The sequence below is a fragment of the Budorcas taxicolor genome, chromosome X (genome assembly GCF_023091745.1).
Source record: "Budorcas taxicolor isolate Tak-1 chromosome X, Takin1.1, whole genome shotgun sequence".
NCBI classification, from domain to species: Eukaryota; Metazoa; Chordata; class Mammalia; order Artiodactyla; family Bovidae; genus Budorcas; species Budorcas taxicolor.
The window spans coordinates 113,150,994-113,166,599 of record NC_068935.1 but is presented as its reverse complement, the minus strand read 5'-3'; the positions used below and the strand labels follow the sequence as shown (position 1 = coordinate 113,166,599).

Sequence of the window (15,606 nt, the reverse complement as noted above, 5' to 3'; positions counted from 1 at the left end):
TATTGATTCACTGTGTTACATTAGCTTTTCCTCCCCCATGTACAGGTTCATGGATCTATGTATATCTTTTTGCATACAGATGTGGTTAAGCGATGACATCTCTCACAGCATTTAATAAAAGGCTTTGCAAACAACAGCCTGAGAGAAATGATGGCTATTAGGCATTTTTCACTTCAGTCCTCCTTGGAAAGATTATTTTGCTGATCCTCTAAGTTTCTGCAACTGTACCTATAGTTGGTCACAAATATGCATTTCAGTTTGACGAGGCACATGGGTTTCTAACCAGGTTTTCATGCACTACTAGTTAAAGAAGTGATATAAGCATTAGCAATGAGCCTCTAGGAACAAAAAGGGAATTCTGACTAAATGCTTTGATATTTATATGTTATACAGGTTCCTAAAGTGAAAAGAAAAATATTTTCAAAATATTTCAGATTTAAGCACATTTTCCCACTGTCTTATAAACCAAAATTATGTAGCCATAAGACTATTTATTAGGCATTATATAAACTGTGTAATGTATATTATCTTAGGTTCTTCTGGAAATGTAAAAAAATTCTATGAGATGGGTAGTCATAGATATTGTAGAAGAGAAACCAAATATAAAGAAAGTAGCTTATCCAAGGAGGTATAAGTGAAATAGGAGAAGAGGGATTCAAAGTCACATGTGTACTGGGAAGGTTTTTCCATATTTTGAATTGAAGTATGATGAATCATGTTTGTAACCAAGTATCTCCTGTCTCCATAGAGGGAGTCTATAGAAGGATAATATATCAGGTTTATAATCAATAAGACTGTGTCATCTTCTTTCCCTGTCTCCATTGAGGGAGTCTATAGAAGGATAATGTATCAAGTTTATAATCAATAAAAGGGTGTCATTTCCTGTTTTCCTGTCTCCATAGAGGGATTCTATACAAGGATAATGAATTAGGTGTGTAATAAATAAGTGTCGTCTCCTGTCTCCTTTGTCTGTTGTTGACAGTCTCCTATGACTCCTGTCTCCTGAATCGCCTGTCTACTGTTGCCTGTGCCTCCTGTCTCGTGTATCCTGTCTATATACACCGATTCTAGAGAAGGATACTAAATCAGGTTTGTAATCAATATGGCTCCTGTTACCTGTCTACAAAGAGGGATTCTATAGAAGGATAATGAATCAGGTTTCTAATAAATAAGCCTCCTATCTCCACAGAGGTATTCTATAGACGCATAATGAATCAGGTTTGTAATCAATAAAAGTGTCTCCTGTATCCTATCTCCATAGAGGGATTCTAAGGAAGGAAAATGAACCAGATTTGTAATCAATAAGTCTCCTCTCTTCTGTATCCATTGAGCATTTCTATAGCAGGACAATGAATGAGGTTTGTACACAATAAGCTTCCTGTCTCCATAGAGGGTTTCTACAGAAGGATAATGAATGGGGTTTGCAATCCCTAAGTCTCCTGTCTCCAGAGATGGATGCAAGAGAAGGATACTGGATCAGGTGTGTAATCCTTAAATCTCCTGTCTCCTGGGATGCTAGAGAAGGATACTGCAACAGGTTCACAGTCCCCAAGTCTCCTGTGATGATGCTAGAGAAGGATACTGTATCAGACTTGCCATCCCTAAGTCTTCTGAGATGATGCAGGAGAAGGATACTGCATGAGTTTTGCCATCCTTAAGTCGTCTCAGTCTCCTGTCTCCTGAAATGATGCTAGAGAAGGATACTGTATAACGTTTGTAATGCCTAAGTCTCCTGTCTCCTGAGACAATGCTAGAGAAGGATATGACATCAGGTTGGCAGTCCCTAAGTCTCAGAGACGATGGGAGAGGATAGTGCATGAGGTTTGCCATCCCTTAGGCATCTCCTCTCTCCTGAGATGATGCTAGAGAAGGGATACTTCACGAGGTTTGTAATCCCTAAGTATCCTGTGATGCTAGAAAAGAATATGGCATTAGGTTGGCAGTCCCCAAATCTCCTGAGATGATGCTAAAGAAGGATACTGCATGAGGTTTGCAATCCCTAAGTCTCCAGTGATGCTAGAGAAGGATATGGCATCACCTTGGCAGTCCCCAAGTCTCCTGTCGTCTCCCATTAGAGCTAGTATCTTACTTCCCTAACCAGGAGTCAAACCCATATCCCTTGCCTTTGGAGGCCACGTCCTAACCAATCTACCAGCTAGCAGCTCCCAAACCCTTAGCTTCTCTTTCCCTTCTTTGTCTCTGAACTCAACCTTGGTCAAAAGAGGTTAAGAATGCCTTCAGGTAAAAGAACAGAGCAAGTTGATTCTTTAAGAACACATAAAAGTTCTACACAGAGAGCTTCAGAGGACGACTAGTGAGAGAGCAAAGTACATGGAGGATGCAGATCGACTAGTTGAAGTGACTTCTCACATGACCTCACAGATCACTTACCATATAAGTTATTTCTTGAGGGATGGCTCAATTCTTCCCTCTAGCAGGTATACACTAAACTCCTCGCTTTGGACCACACTTATAAGCTGTAAAAACTGCTTGCTAAATCAATGTTGAAGAGTCAAATGATATTTGGGATCCGAGGTTTTTAAGAACTGTTGAACTTACATAGCTACCAATTTGTTAACAGTATGTGGCCCAAATCTATGCATGACAGTACTCCTATAACCCCTGTTACAACTCCTGTTCATACTGTTATCTTACTTTCTACAATTATCTACACTTCAAAATTAACTCTGCTTGATAATGATCTAGAGTCAACACTTTCCCAAGATGCATACTGATCTTGCTCCAACTCATGTGCATGAATGTACAGAGAAAAATAACTGTCTTAAATAGATATGTACATAATACACAAAAGCATAGTTGAATACCTGTGAACACTTATAAAGCATTTGGTCAAGTTTTACTTCTCATTTCTATTCTAACAGAAAGCAATCTACAGTGACTGAGCTGCCATACATTAATTATCTTTGAAAATACTCATGAAACTACAGAATTCCCCCAAGAGAACAAAAGAAACTATCCATTTATTTGGCTGAGAACAAAAGGCAAACATCCTTCATGTGCTGCTGACAGAACAAAACTCCACCGGGAAGAGAACTTAACTTCAGAAGAAAAAGCCCAGACAGGCAACATGGCCCCCCTGTCCCCACCCAATACATCCTAGCAGATCCTACTTACCGTTGGGATCGCCGTGGTGCAGCTGACCCTTCTGAGCCGCCTCTGCATCAGGTCATGCTCCATACCATTAACTTCTGACTTCAAGCGCTCTAGCTCCTCTTTCTCAAGTTTCAATTGCTTTGCTAACCTCTCCATCCTTGCTCGCTGATGTAACAGCAAAGCTATAGCATTACAGACAAAGTCATTGCAGAAAATAACACTGAACAAGTGACAGGGACATATGTACATGCATGGCTAATGTATGAAATACCCAGAAAGACCCCGGTCATTCAACTTCAGTTGACATTTATTCTAAAGTTTGGCTCATGTGATTTGGCCTTCCTGTGTGCTTTAATTTGGATCCGGTTCCTTCTGCCAACATAATATCATCTATACATTCCTACTCTTCTATTGTCCTTAGTTTCCCTAAGATTCTCTTCAACGATCCCTGGGTGTCATTTCACATATACTGAAAGAATAGTCAATTCTCCCCTATCTTTTAACAAACTTTTAAGATACTTTCTTCTCAATGTATGGCAAAACCAATACAGTATTGTAAAGTAAAATAAAGTAAAAATAAATATTTAACAACAACAACAACAAAAAAGATACTCTCTTCTCTTTATACTGAGTTAGGTCCACTGTGAACTACTCAAACAATGTTCTTCATTACCAACCCTACTTCCCATAAATACACAATACTTAAAACTTCCTCACCCCCTTCAGTCCATCCGCTTAAAAAATATTCTAATTTTTCCCTGTGATAAGCTTTATTAGGCCACCCTCTATGAGTTGCTTTTTCCTACTCTGTAGTTGGCGTTTTGGACCATGTTGATTTCACTGGCCTACAATTTTCTCCCGATGAATGCACTTCTTAACATACAGTCTTTGAAGGCACTCTTATCATGACTGCATTTTTCTATTTTAAAGTAAAATCTGTAGATGATTTTGAAGCACTAACCCCATTCTTAATAGTAATGTTACTGCCAAATATTTAATACATAGTACATTAATTAAACACCTAATATAAATTATTTACTTTTGAGTAGGAGATTGCCATCACCCCACAAAGACATGTCATATAAAAGGACGGAAATTACCTTGTGTATAGGCATAGTCATCAGATCCAGAACTGGAACTTCTCTGATACTTATGGCTTCCCTTTTCTCCCCCAGAGCCTGGTATCACTGAAATGGGCTGAATAGGTTCTGGGGCTGCAGAACGTTCTTCTTGGTCCACTAAATTTAACAGATTTTCAGTCGTGGCTCGGCCTACAGTGATTTTAAAAACGGTCGTTGGGTTTGGTATCATCCGAGGAGATGGTGATGGAGCACAAGAAGGTCCAGTGGGCTGTGTATATGTAATATACACAGGATTGACAGTAAACGGAGGTTTCGGTTGACTGGAGATCCCTCTGGAAGGAGAACTTGACGGTGGCGTGGTGGCTGTGTACAATGAGTGCTGATTCCGTGGAGATGGCTGGTTACTGATAGGGGAAGGACTCCTATTCATGGCTGTTCCAGATCTCTGAGAGGGTTCGACTGTAATTTCTATCTTCTTCATGGATCCTTTGGGTAAGCTAGATGTTGTATATGGGAGATAGGCTACCGAATGGCTTCCCTGTTTCTGATAGCCAGGAGGTCCTTGTTGATATGGATGGGGTGGCGTCGTTGAAGGACTAGGTGGCATAAAGACATGAGAACTGGGGTGGCCCAACGGAGACGGTTGTACTTGATGCTGAGGAGAGCTGAAGGGTGAAGGACATTGAGAAGGAGGTGGTGAATGGTAAGCAGGTTGAGGGATCTGCTGTTGTTTGGGAGAATACTGAGAAGGTGGATAGTTTTGTTGATGTGGATACACAGGTAAAGGACGCTGGCTATAATGAGGCACTGGGCCCTGTGGTGAGGACTGCCACGGCGTATTCTGAGGAGTCTGTCTTCCTGATGAACTCTGAGATGTCTGTCTAATATAAATAGAACCAGGAGACCCATACAGATTGCTCGGAATTTGTGGAAGAATTTGTAAAGCTCTTGGTACAGTCTGTCCAGAAGGGAGGTTTTGGGATACTGTAACAGTAATTGGATTGGTACTATACCGAGGTATGTGCATGTAGGAAGGAGGTGGCGGCGGCGGTGGTGAAGGCCCTTGCATAGCAGATGGAGTCAATCCTGTTTGCATGGAAGATGGCTGTTGAGGTGGCTGTGAAGGAGGAGTAGCTGCACTTCTGTTCTGTTCATTCATAAAAAAAGGATTGTAGTTGGGAGTAGCAGCGACAACAGCTGGAGCTGAGTGTGGTTCCTGAACTAAACATATCAGCTGTTTACCTGCTGCATGCTGTGGATCAATATGTCCATCACTTGAGCTATGTACCAGCGTTCGACCGCCATTAAGCTGCACGCCATCTCCTGGGTGGTAGCTACTAGGAGAATGAATACCCAGGTTAATATGCAAAAGGCGGTTTCTATTCATCCTGTTGTCATCTGGACTATGGTATTCCATATATAAGTATTTGCTACTCTCCTGGGAAAGGGCTCGGCAACAGGCTTCCAGGTTGTTGTTATTCTAGGGGGAAAAAAATGGTACACAGAACATTGGGAACATTAACAGATCCTAATAGTGGAACTGAAGCTTTGCCACAGATTTATGAAAACACAATTGTCAGAAAATAAGTAGACAATAGTATTTTTACACACAAAAAGCTTCACGGTCATTGATCCTGAAAGGCAGATCCCAAACCACTCATATTATTTTACAGACATTTAGCTCACATAACGAGTACTACCGCTACTGCTACTGCTACAGAAATGTACAGTACCTACTAATGAACCTTGTGACTCAACCCCAACTTTTCTGACTCCAAATCCAGGACTCATCTTACACTTGTTGCATCTCAACAAATTACAATGTTGGGCTAATCTTGGATTCACCACACTTGCTGTAATCTACAAGTATAAGTCATATCCATTATTAATATTTACACTGATACACAGGAAAATAACCACACGTTAGTTTTCAAAAGGCAAACAAACCCCAAAGTGAAAAAAATAACAATAAAACTCCTAAAGATTCAAAACAGTAACAATTCTCAAGCAGCCTATACTTTTTATTTCACCACAGTTATCCCTGTATCACTTCAACTGTTTTATTATGAAAGATTAAGTTAACAGAAGAAATCAGTAAAAAAAAAAAAATTCACTCTTTCAATTATGTTTCTAAGAGTCTGCCAAACTTACAGTAATTTAACACAAAACCCACCCAGTCTTGACTGCCTTAATGAAATTCATTCACATTCCCACAGTCTCTAAAGTTTTTACTTACTCAAAAGTAGCTTGGTAAACTTTCAAAGTTTCAATTTTTAGAATTACATACACACACAAAGATGGTAAATAACAAACTGCCATTTTAGATGTTCAATCAACAGCAATAAAGCAGTATTCCATTAAACAACAGAATTCAGAACTATTGTATTAGCCTAAAACACATTTATTCATGGCCTTTGAAGTAATCTGTTAAAGTTTCTCAATTATCATGACCATCTCTGTATTTCATAAATATATATACAAATATGCACATATACACATATTACTGTACTTTAGGGAGAAGTACATTTTATCAAGAGCAATAAAAGCAAACATTTCACTTCTGCTGAGAACTGAATACAGCTAAATAAAAAGCATGACATAAAATGCTTTAATTTTAGAGGGAGAACTCTTAGGGTTTACTGACTCCAACTCAACTCATTCCCAGATGAAAAAAGACATGCCTGGGAAGTTCCAAGACTTGACAAGAGGTACTTAACTAGTTAGCTGGAGAGCCAGTTCTAGATTCTTCAATTCCGGACACCCAGCGCTCTTTCCATTGTCATACAGTAATTTCAGGGGCTACTGTATGATGCCAAAAGTACATTGCTATACTGAAACTTTAGGGAGTGAAAGAAAATTCAGTCAAGCAAACCTGTGTGAGATGAAATACAACAAATTGGCTTTATCAAAACGCCACAATAACTTTTCTCCTTTGCCTTCTATAAACCTTTTGATACTAAAATTCAAATACTTTTTATATTACCCAAGCCAAGGAAAAAACAAATTGTTGACATTGAAAAAGAAAAGATTTACGTTTGGGCTTTTTCTTATCCTGCTTTAAATCATGCTGATCAAGGGCGGAGAGGACACAGATATTAAGATAGAAGATAGATATTGTTAGATATTCAGTGAATTTGGAGCCAAAAGATTCAAACTGGTTGCTGACTAGACAATGCCACTGACAGATACATGAAGGGAAGAAAAAAAGGGAGAAAATAAAATAGCTCCTTGAAGGTTTGTACAAATCTATGGATTAAAAGGAGAACAAAACCTAGAATTTTATTTGAAATCTAAAGCAGTTACAGCCACTTTACTATTTGATATTTTTTTATCAATTACCCTAAAATTTCATGTTTTCTACACTGAATTAGTTTCCACAAAAAAAAGAACAAAATTCTAATGATACAAAGTTGGAAGTAGTCAGCCTATTCATACACATGTCTATAAGTGACAGGCTGAGTATATTTTCTTAGGAAGAAAAATTTTAAACCATAAATAAAAGATGGTTAAGTGTTTTCTTTATGGAAATATTTTAATAATAACACCACAACAGATTCAAACATTGTATCAGACCTGCTAAATGTTTTAAAAAGAAAAAAAGAATAAAAAATTTATCAAAAACCAATACAGTAAAGTAAAATAAAGTAAAAATAAAAATTAAAAAAAAAATGATAATCTGTTTAGCCAGACAAAGAGGTCAGAACTTTAAAGAAAACATATATGAACACTCCTGAAAGGACTGAGGCAATAAGGCATCATATCCCACAAAACTGATCCTCCGTTGGGGGATGACAGCCTAGAGGGATCCTTTAAAGTTTGTATATTAAATTCAAACTACTGGAGAAAGAGGGAGGGAGGGAAGAAGGAATATGTTTAGAGTTTGGGATAAAACAGATAAACAAGGACCTACTGTATAGCACAGGGAACTATCTTATATTCAACATCTTTAATAACTTATAATGGAAAAGAATCTGAAAAACAAGGGAGATATATATATATATATATATATATATAAATTCAGCCACTCAGTTGTGTCCGACTCTTTACAACCCCATGGACTGCAGTACGCCAGGCATCCCTGTCCATCACCAACTCCTGAAGCTTGCTCAAACTCATGTCCATTGAGTCAGTGATGCCATCCAACCATCTCATCCTCTGTCATCCCCTTCTCCTCCCGCCTTCAATCTTTCCCAGCATCAGGGTCTTTTCCAATGAGTCAGCTCTTCGCATCAGGTGGCCAAAGTATTGGAGCTTCAGCTTCAGCATCAGTCCTTCCAATGAATATTCAGGATGGATTTCCTTTAGGATGGACTGGCTGGATCTCCTTGCAGTCCAAGGGACTCTCAAGAGTCTTATCCAACACCACAGTTCAAAAGCATCAATTCTTCTGCACTCAGCTTTCTTTATAGTCCAACTCTCACATCCATACATGACTACTGGAAAAACTGTAACTTTGACTAGATGGAGCTTTGTCAGCAAAGTAATGTCTCTGCTTTTTAATATGCTGTCTACAACGGTCATAGCTTTTCTTCCAAGAGGCAAGCGTCTTTTAATTTCCTGGCTGCAGTCACCACCTGCAGTGATTTTGGAGTCCAGAAAAATAAAGTCTGTCACTGTTTCCCCATCTATTTCCCATGAAGTGATGGGACTGGGTGCCATGATCTTAGTATTCTGAATGTTGAGCTTTAAGCCAACTTTCTCTCTCCTCAAGAGGCTCTTAATTCCTCTTCGCTTTCTGCCATAAGGGTGGTGTCATCTGCATATCTGAGGTCACTGATATTTCTCCTGGCAATCTTGATTCCAGCTTCTACTTCATCCAGCCCGGCATTTCACATCATGTATTCTGCATATAAGTTAAATAAGCAGGGTGACAATATACAGCCTTGACGTACTCCTTTTCCTATTTGGAACCAGTCTGTTGTTCCATGTCCAGTTCTAACTGCTGCTTCTTGACCTGCGTCTAGATTTCTCAGGAGGCAGGTCAGGTGGTCTGGTATTCCCATTATCTTGAAGAATTTTCCAGTTTGTGGTGATCCACACAGTCAAAGGCTTTGGCATAGTCAATAAAGCAGAAGTAGATGTTTTTTTGGGAACTCTTGTGCTTTTTTGATGATCCAATGGATATTGGCAATTTGATCTCTGGTTCCTCTGCCTTTTCTAAATCTAGCTTGAACATTTGGAAGTTCATGGTTCATGTACTGCTGAAGCTTGGCTTGGAGAATTTCAAGCATTACTTTCCTGGCATGTGAGATGAGTGCAACTGTGTGGTTGTTTGAACATTTTTTGGCATTGCCTTTCTTTGGGATTGGAATGAAAGCTGACCTTTTCTAGCCCTGTGGTCACTGCTGAGTTTTCCAAATTTGCTGGCATATTGAGTGCAGCACTTTCACAGCATCATCTTTTAGGATTTGAAATAGCTCAACTGGAATTCCATCGCCTCCACTAGCTTTGTTAATAGTGATGCTTCCTAAGGTCCACTTGACTTTGGATTCCTGAATGTCTGGCTCTAGATGAGTCATCACACCATCGTAGTCATCTGGGTCGTGAAGATCTTTTTTTTACAGTTCTTTGGTGTATTCTCGTCATCTCTTCTTAATATCTTCTGCTTCTCTTAGGTCCATACCATTTCTGACTTTAACTGTGCCCATCTTTGCATGAAATGTTCCCCTGGTATCACTAATTTTCTTGATGCGATCTCCAGTCTTTCCCATTCTATTGTTTTCCTCTATTTTTTGCACTGATCACTGAGGAAGGTTTTATATATGTGTGTGTTTATATATATAAAAGCTGTATCATTTTTCTGTACACCCGAAACTAACACAACATTGTAAATCAACTGTACTATAATTAAACGGGAAAAAAAGGTAAACTACTGTGTCTTATATATATTACCCACAGACAGAAATTTTCCAGAGAGAGTGTAGGTGATAAGTCTCCATACTGATAAACAACAGTAATCCCAGATGAAGAAAAGACTAAAAAACTGACGACAATGTAAGTTATCAATACATCTTTACTGAGCTGAGTTAAAGTTCCATTCTTTCAACTTAGTAAGATGAAAACAAGCCATGAGTAGACTACAGATAATAAAGGGCTAAATTAAATTATATTAAAAAAAACAAGGTCAGACCTAGGTGGGGCCCTAGGTAAGTTAGGAAACTGATGGCTAGGAAGTGGCTTACACTACAAGGATTTCACTCCAGAAACCAAAATGGGGCTAAAGAGTGGAAATTCACACTGGAATTCTATGTGTGAGAAAATAAAGACAAGCTCTAACACAAAAACAAGACCTACTAGAAGGGCTTGCAAACAAAGGCAGCACCTCTGTTACCACCATTGATCTGGGAGTCTCTAGCCTCAAATAACCTCAGCTACATCTAGGTTTATATTATATCCCGGGCAACTCACACTGTAATGGAGAGCTTGCAGATCATATACAGTAAGGTGGAATTTGAACTGGTTGAGTAAGGAAATTCAGTGGGGAGGGTACAACTGCTGCTCTCAAAGCTCAACCAACTAGGGAAATGCTACAACCCCAAACACACTGAGATTCTGTGAAGGATGATGCAAAACTCAATAGGTGGAGCATTAGACCTGTTTCTCTACTGCCCCTTGAGTGGAAAGACACGTTCCATCAGAGATGAAAGATTCATTTCAATAGAAGACAATAAGACAAAACTAACACAATTAAAGAAAGAAGTCTTATACTTAAAATTAGATACTAGTGAGCATTTATCAACTAGAAAAACAGGAAAAAAAAACGGCGAGGGGCAAGAATGCTCTAAAAACTTCAAAAAATAGGCTTAAAAAGGTATATGGTCTATGAAGTTATAACGATAATCTTACAATTCAAAATTCAGTTCTAATGACTTTGGGACTGATGACACAAAGCTCAAAATGTAAGAAGTGAAATGCATAAAAACTCTTTTCTTCTTTTTGCTACATGCCTTTGTTCTTTTCTCTACATCACTGGTTGTCAATGGGAAAGATTTTGCCTCCTGTGGAACATGGAGATTTTGTCTACCACATAAACATTTTTGGTTGTCACAAGTGCAGGGATACTAATGGCATTTAGCGGGTCCTAAACATCCTACAATGCACCAGGCAGATCCCTACAACAGACACTATATCTAGCCCACAATCTCGACCGTGCCATGGTTGAGAAATCCTCCTCTAGATGCCTCCCAACATAAGAAAACTGAGTTCTCACTACAATACAAAGCCAGCTCTAATAAGGAAAACTGTCATGTAATATCACTATCGTTGGCGGGTAATCTACCTGTAACATGCACTGAGACACCACACCCTCTGGAATCTCAGGGAAACGTTGTCGGAGGTCATGGAGAACCTGCATATCAAGCTGTGGACTGCTTTGCGCCATGCCAGAGCAAACGGAGGTCAAGTTTCTCTTAGGAAATGGATGCTAACCGGCCTTCCAATAGTAATGGTCTTCCAATACTGCAGTCATTTTCTATTTAAAAAATTAAAGTATGGTTAGATTTATTCACATATTTCACTTTATTCCAAAAGAAACCATCAATACCATAAAATAGAGAGATCTACATATTCTAAGTATACTAAATTCTACAGTTGAGACATTGACAAATTCTACTTAGCCAAAGATTTTTCTGATGTAATATACAGCTAATAACTGGTTTCAAAACAATAACAACAAAAAAGTCCCCAAACTTCAGTTCCATTTTAATAGTTAAAAACTGAAAAAAGCAGCAGCTACATTAAAAAATATAGAGTATTACTGTTTGGGGACCATATTTTTCCAAGTCTTGACAAGTCCTACTTACATATCATCACTCATGGTTTCCTAAGGCCTATGACATGTCACTCCTCTAAAGGGGGTTAATCATTTTGAGTGTCTGAAGTAATACAATCAGGCAAGAGGAATTGATAATAACACCACAAATCAAACACGTCCTGTTTGCCTTACATTCTTCCTGTACTTTGAAGTCAAAAGGTTTGAATTTGCAGTTTGAGTAAAGGAAAGTCAATGTCTAAATGAAACTACTGAACAAACAAACATGGACATGTAGAATCCTTTGTTTTCAAAGACAATGCTGGTGGCCCGTCAGTAGCCCGACGTGCCCAGCTGTGCTCTCACCTAGTTATGGTGCAACTGGCACAGGTGCTAAGATGCCAGGATTTGAGGGCACACTTTGAGTAGAGGCAAGTGACCCCCAATCTCACTGGTACAAGTCAAGTTAGGCACCCATGTAATAAAGGCAACTCATGAACTTAATAATGAAATCATAAATCAAGTGGCACCATCAAATATCACTAATGGATCCCTTTTTTAGTCTCTGTTTTCCATTTTTATAAGGGGAAAACTGTTCAGTGTATACCACACAATCTCACAGTATTTCTGCTATGATCACTCATGATAGGGTTAAATATTTCTAGCATTAAGAAGCATCTTCCTAAGATGCATGGAAATCTGTCTCTTGCACACAGGTTCCCCCTGAACTTTAAATAATACCATTGTCTGGGGCACTATAGAAACTACAGAGAATATCTTACAACTTTAAAATGCTAAAGGAAAATATTGAATTACTTTCGCTGATTTATAATAAGTATATAATTAAAAATAAATACCATGAATTATCCTTCGACTAAAAAGAAATAAATTTAAGAAAAAAGGAGAAAAAAAATACCATGTAAACTCTAATTTGACCTTAATTATAAGCAGTGACCTTCATTTTGCATGCAATCTGTTGACTTTTACTGAGAGCATCAAGCTCTCTATTTTCTTCCTTCTAAGCCAAGACTGTCAAGAGTAATCTACACTCTTTGTATCTATGAGGTGGCAACAAAACCCTATGTTTAAGACTTTGCCTAACCGTAGGTAAAAATAGCTATTAGGACCACTTTAATGATGTCCAACATCAACATGGAGGCTAGTGAACCTAAAAAAATACAAATATAGGAAAAGAATACAGATACAGATAACACATACATGCACAGATTTAGGCTTTCTGGCCTCCCTATGCAATTCTGCTCCCTGCAGTAAGTCTGCTCTAATCTGGCTCAAACCACTGTTCACTGAAATTGTCTCTGCATCATCTTTCCACTGCTAAATCCAGATGATGTATCTTCTGGATTCTATAGCCCCTAACCTTTGCAGCATCTGACACTACTGATCAAACCTTTTTTTTTCTTGGGCTCTATAACATCACAATAGCCTGTTTTCCACCCATCTTTCTTGTCATATTAATGCTTGCCTGGATTTTGCCCTCTTCTCATTCTACATCTTTGTGCCCAGTAATGGCACCCACTACTAATGTTTCAAAACATTTACAGGTGATGGTTACCAAATTGCTATCTTAAGTACCATGTGAGCTTCCTCTAGGACTCCAGACACGGAGTTTACTGCTTACACACAGCACCACCTGGATATTTGCCAAGATATTAGCCAGTATGTAAAAAAAAGAACTCCTGACCACAATCCTTGCCAAACAGTGTTCTATAAATACTACTACTATTCAGTTAACATAACTAGAAACCAGAGTGTGCTCCTTGACTTCCCATTCTTGCACAACCAACTAAACAGAAATAGTAAATCAAATGGGTGATGGTATATACTCTGGTTCTGCCATTTAGTAGTATCTACGAAAGAGACTCCAGCTTTATTCATATTTAAATTGGAAATAGTTGGAGGGTTGTAGCAAAATTTAAATACCAAACAGTAATAAGTCAGGAAGCATTAGTTACTATTATTTAGGGCATGTCTGAAAACTGTTCTCATCAACATTACACCAGCAACTTCCTGCTGCTCTTCCTGTCTCAGGTCTTGCCATCCCCCACATCATAGCCAGAATATCTGTTTTCTACTCTCAACCAAACAGAAAAGCTATGTGTGATCCTGTGCTTGGCTGTCCCACACTGCCTCCTCTCAGGGCATTAGCCCATGATATTCCATCTGCCTGAGTTGCTATTCTATCTTCCTCCCTCTTCAATGCTTTTCCAAGCCATACTGATGCTGCAAAAGTCAGTATTGGTGGCTCTTCCTCCTCCAAAGAGGCTTCCATTGACAACCACCCTCCCCCAACTTAGTCCTGCTGCTATAACTCTCCTCCTCCTACACTGGGCTATAGGATCCTCCACTACACTCCCACAGCAGGCTGTGCTAATTCTCACAGGAGAGCCAAACACAGTATACTGAAACCACAAGTATATGAAGTTCTTGCATATGGAAGTGTAGCTCCACCTAGAATGTGAAATTCCAGAGAGGGGGGAAGTACTCAAATGATGACTGGAGCTGGTTATAAGGACCTGAGAGTCAGCTTAAAAAGGTTCCCACTGGCCAACTCTGTGACAATTTGAGCACCAATAATGGAAAATAATGAATTATAGACCTGTAAGAAAGAAGAACCCATGAGTCCTAATACATAAGAGTTACATAGCCCAATAGTAAACAGTTAAATACACACATGCACAAATAAAAGGAGAAAGGAGGGCTTTTGCTTACAGTGGAATCCAACTGGTAAATATGTGCAGGAAGCGCTGGAGCTGGAGAAATCATTTTGCAGCCATCACAGTACAGACTACTTCAAGAAATCACCAATGGATGCTGCACCTAAGGGGAAATTTGGATTAAGTTAGGCTATATTAATGGTCTTAAAGTGTCTCCCCAGAGAACTGCTTATTAGCTAGCTGCAAGGGGGACATTTACCTATACAATGGAGAAACTGAACAACATCTCAGGTAATCAAAATTAACATCACCAATGAGGGACAGATGGACAGCATACACCACCAGATATGATACCCCGAGAAGAATATATCACTTTCTAATATTCCAGCTAGGAATACATCATCTAAAACTATTCATGAAAAATAGACAAATCCAAAATGAGAAACATGCTATTAAAAATAAAACCCAGGGAGTGAAAAGGTGAGAATGTCATGTTAAAAAAGTGCCAATGTCCTAAGAGACAAAGGCTAGAAAAAAATCAAAGATTAAAGAAAATACTAGAACCATGACAACTAAATGCACTATCGGATCCCAGACTGTATCCTATAGTAAATGGAGAAAATGTTATAAAAGAAATGAATGGATCAATGGATAAAACTGAAACGTGGACAATACATCAGGAAAAGTATTCTACCAATGTCAAGGCTGTATATTATCACCCTGCTTATTTAACTTATATGCAGAGTACATCATGAGAAACGTTGGGCTGGATGAAGCACAAGCTGGAATCAAGACTGCCGGGAGAAATATTAATAACCTCTGATATGCAGATGACACCACCCTTATGGCAGAAAGTGAAGAACTAAAGTGCCTCTTGATGAAAGTGAAAGAGGAGAGTGAAAAACTTGGCTTAAAGCTCAACATTCAGAAAACGAAGATCATGGCATCCAGTCCCATCACTTCATGGGAAATAGATGGAGAAACA

General features: G+C 38.8%; 1 protein-coding gene across 2 annotated transcripts in view; it reads right to left on the bottom strand.

Annotated features, from left to right (window-relative positions):
• TAB3 (TGF-beta activated kinase 1 (MAP3K7) binding protein 3) overlaps window positions 1-14,786 on the bottom strand; it is a 34,979-nt gene extending 20,193 nt beyond the window's left edge. For both annotated transcript variants that reach the window (XM_052663506.1, XM_052663507.1), the window contains exons 1-4: window positions 14,677-14,786; window positions 11,476-11,667; window positions 4,215-5,676; window positions 3,136-3,296 (exon numbers count right to left, since the gene is read on the bottom strand). In XM_052663506.1, coding sequence (XP_052519466.1) covers window positions 3,136-3,296; window positions 4,215-5,676; window positions 11,476-11,577 — 1,725 coding nt within the window. In that variant the 5' untranslated portion in view covers window positions 11,578-11,667; window positions 14,677-14,786. The remainder of the gene's footprint in view (window positions 1-3,135; window positions 3,297-4,214; window positions 5,677-11,475; window positions 11,668-14,676) is intronic.
• Between the last annotated feature and the right edge of the window lie 820 nt (window positions 14,787-15,606).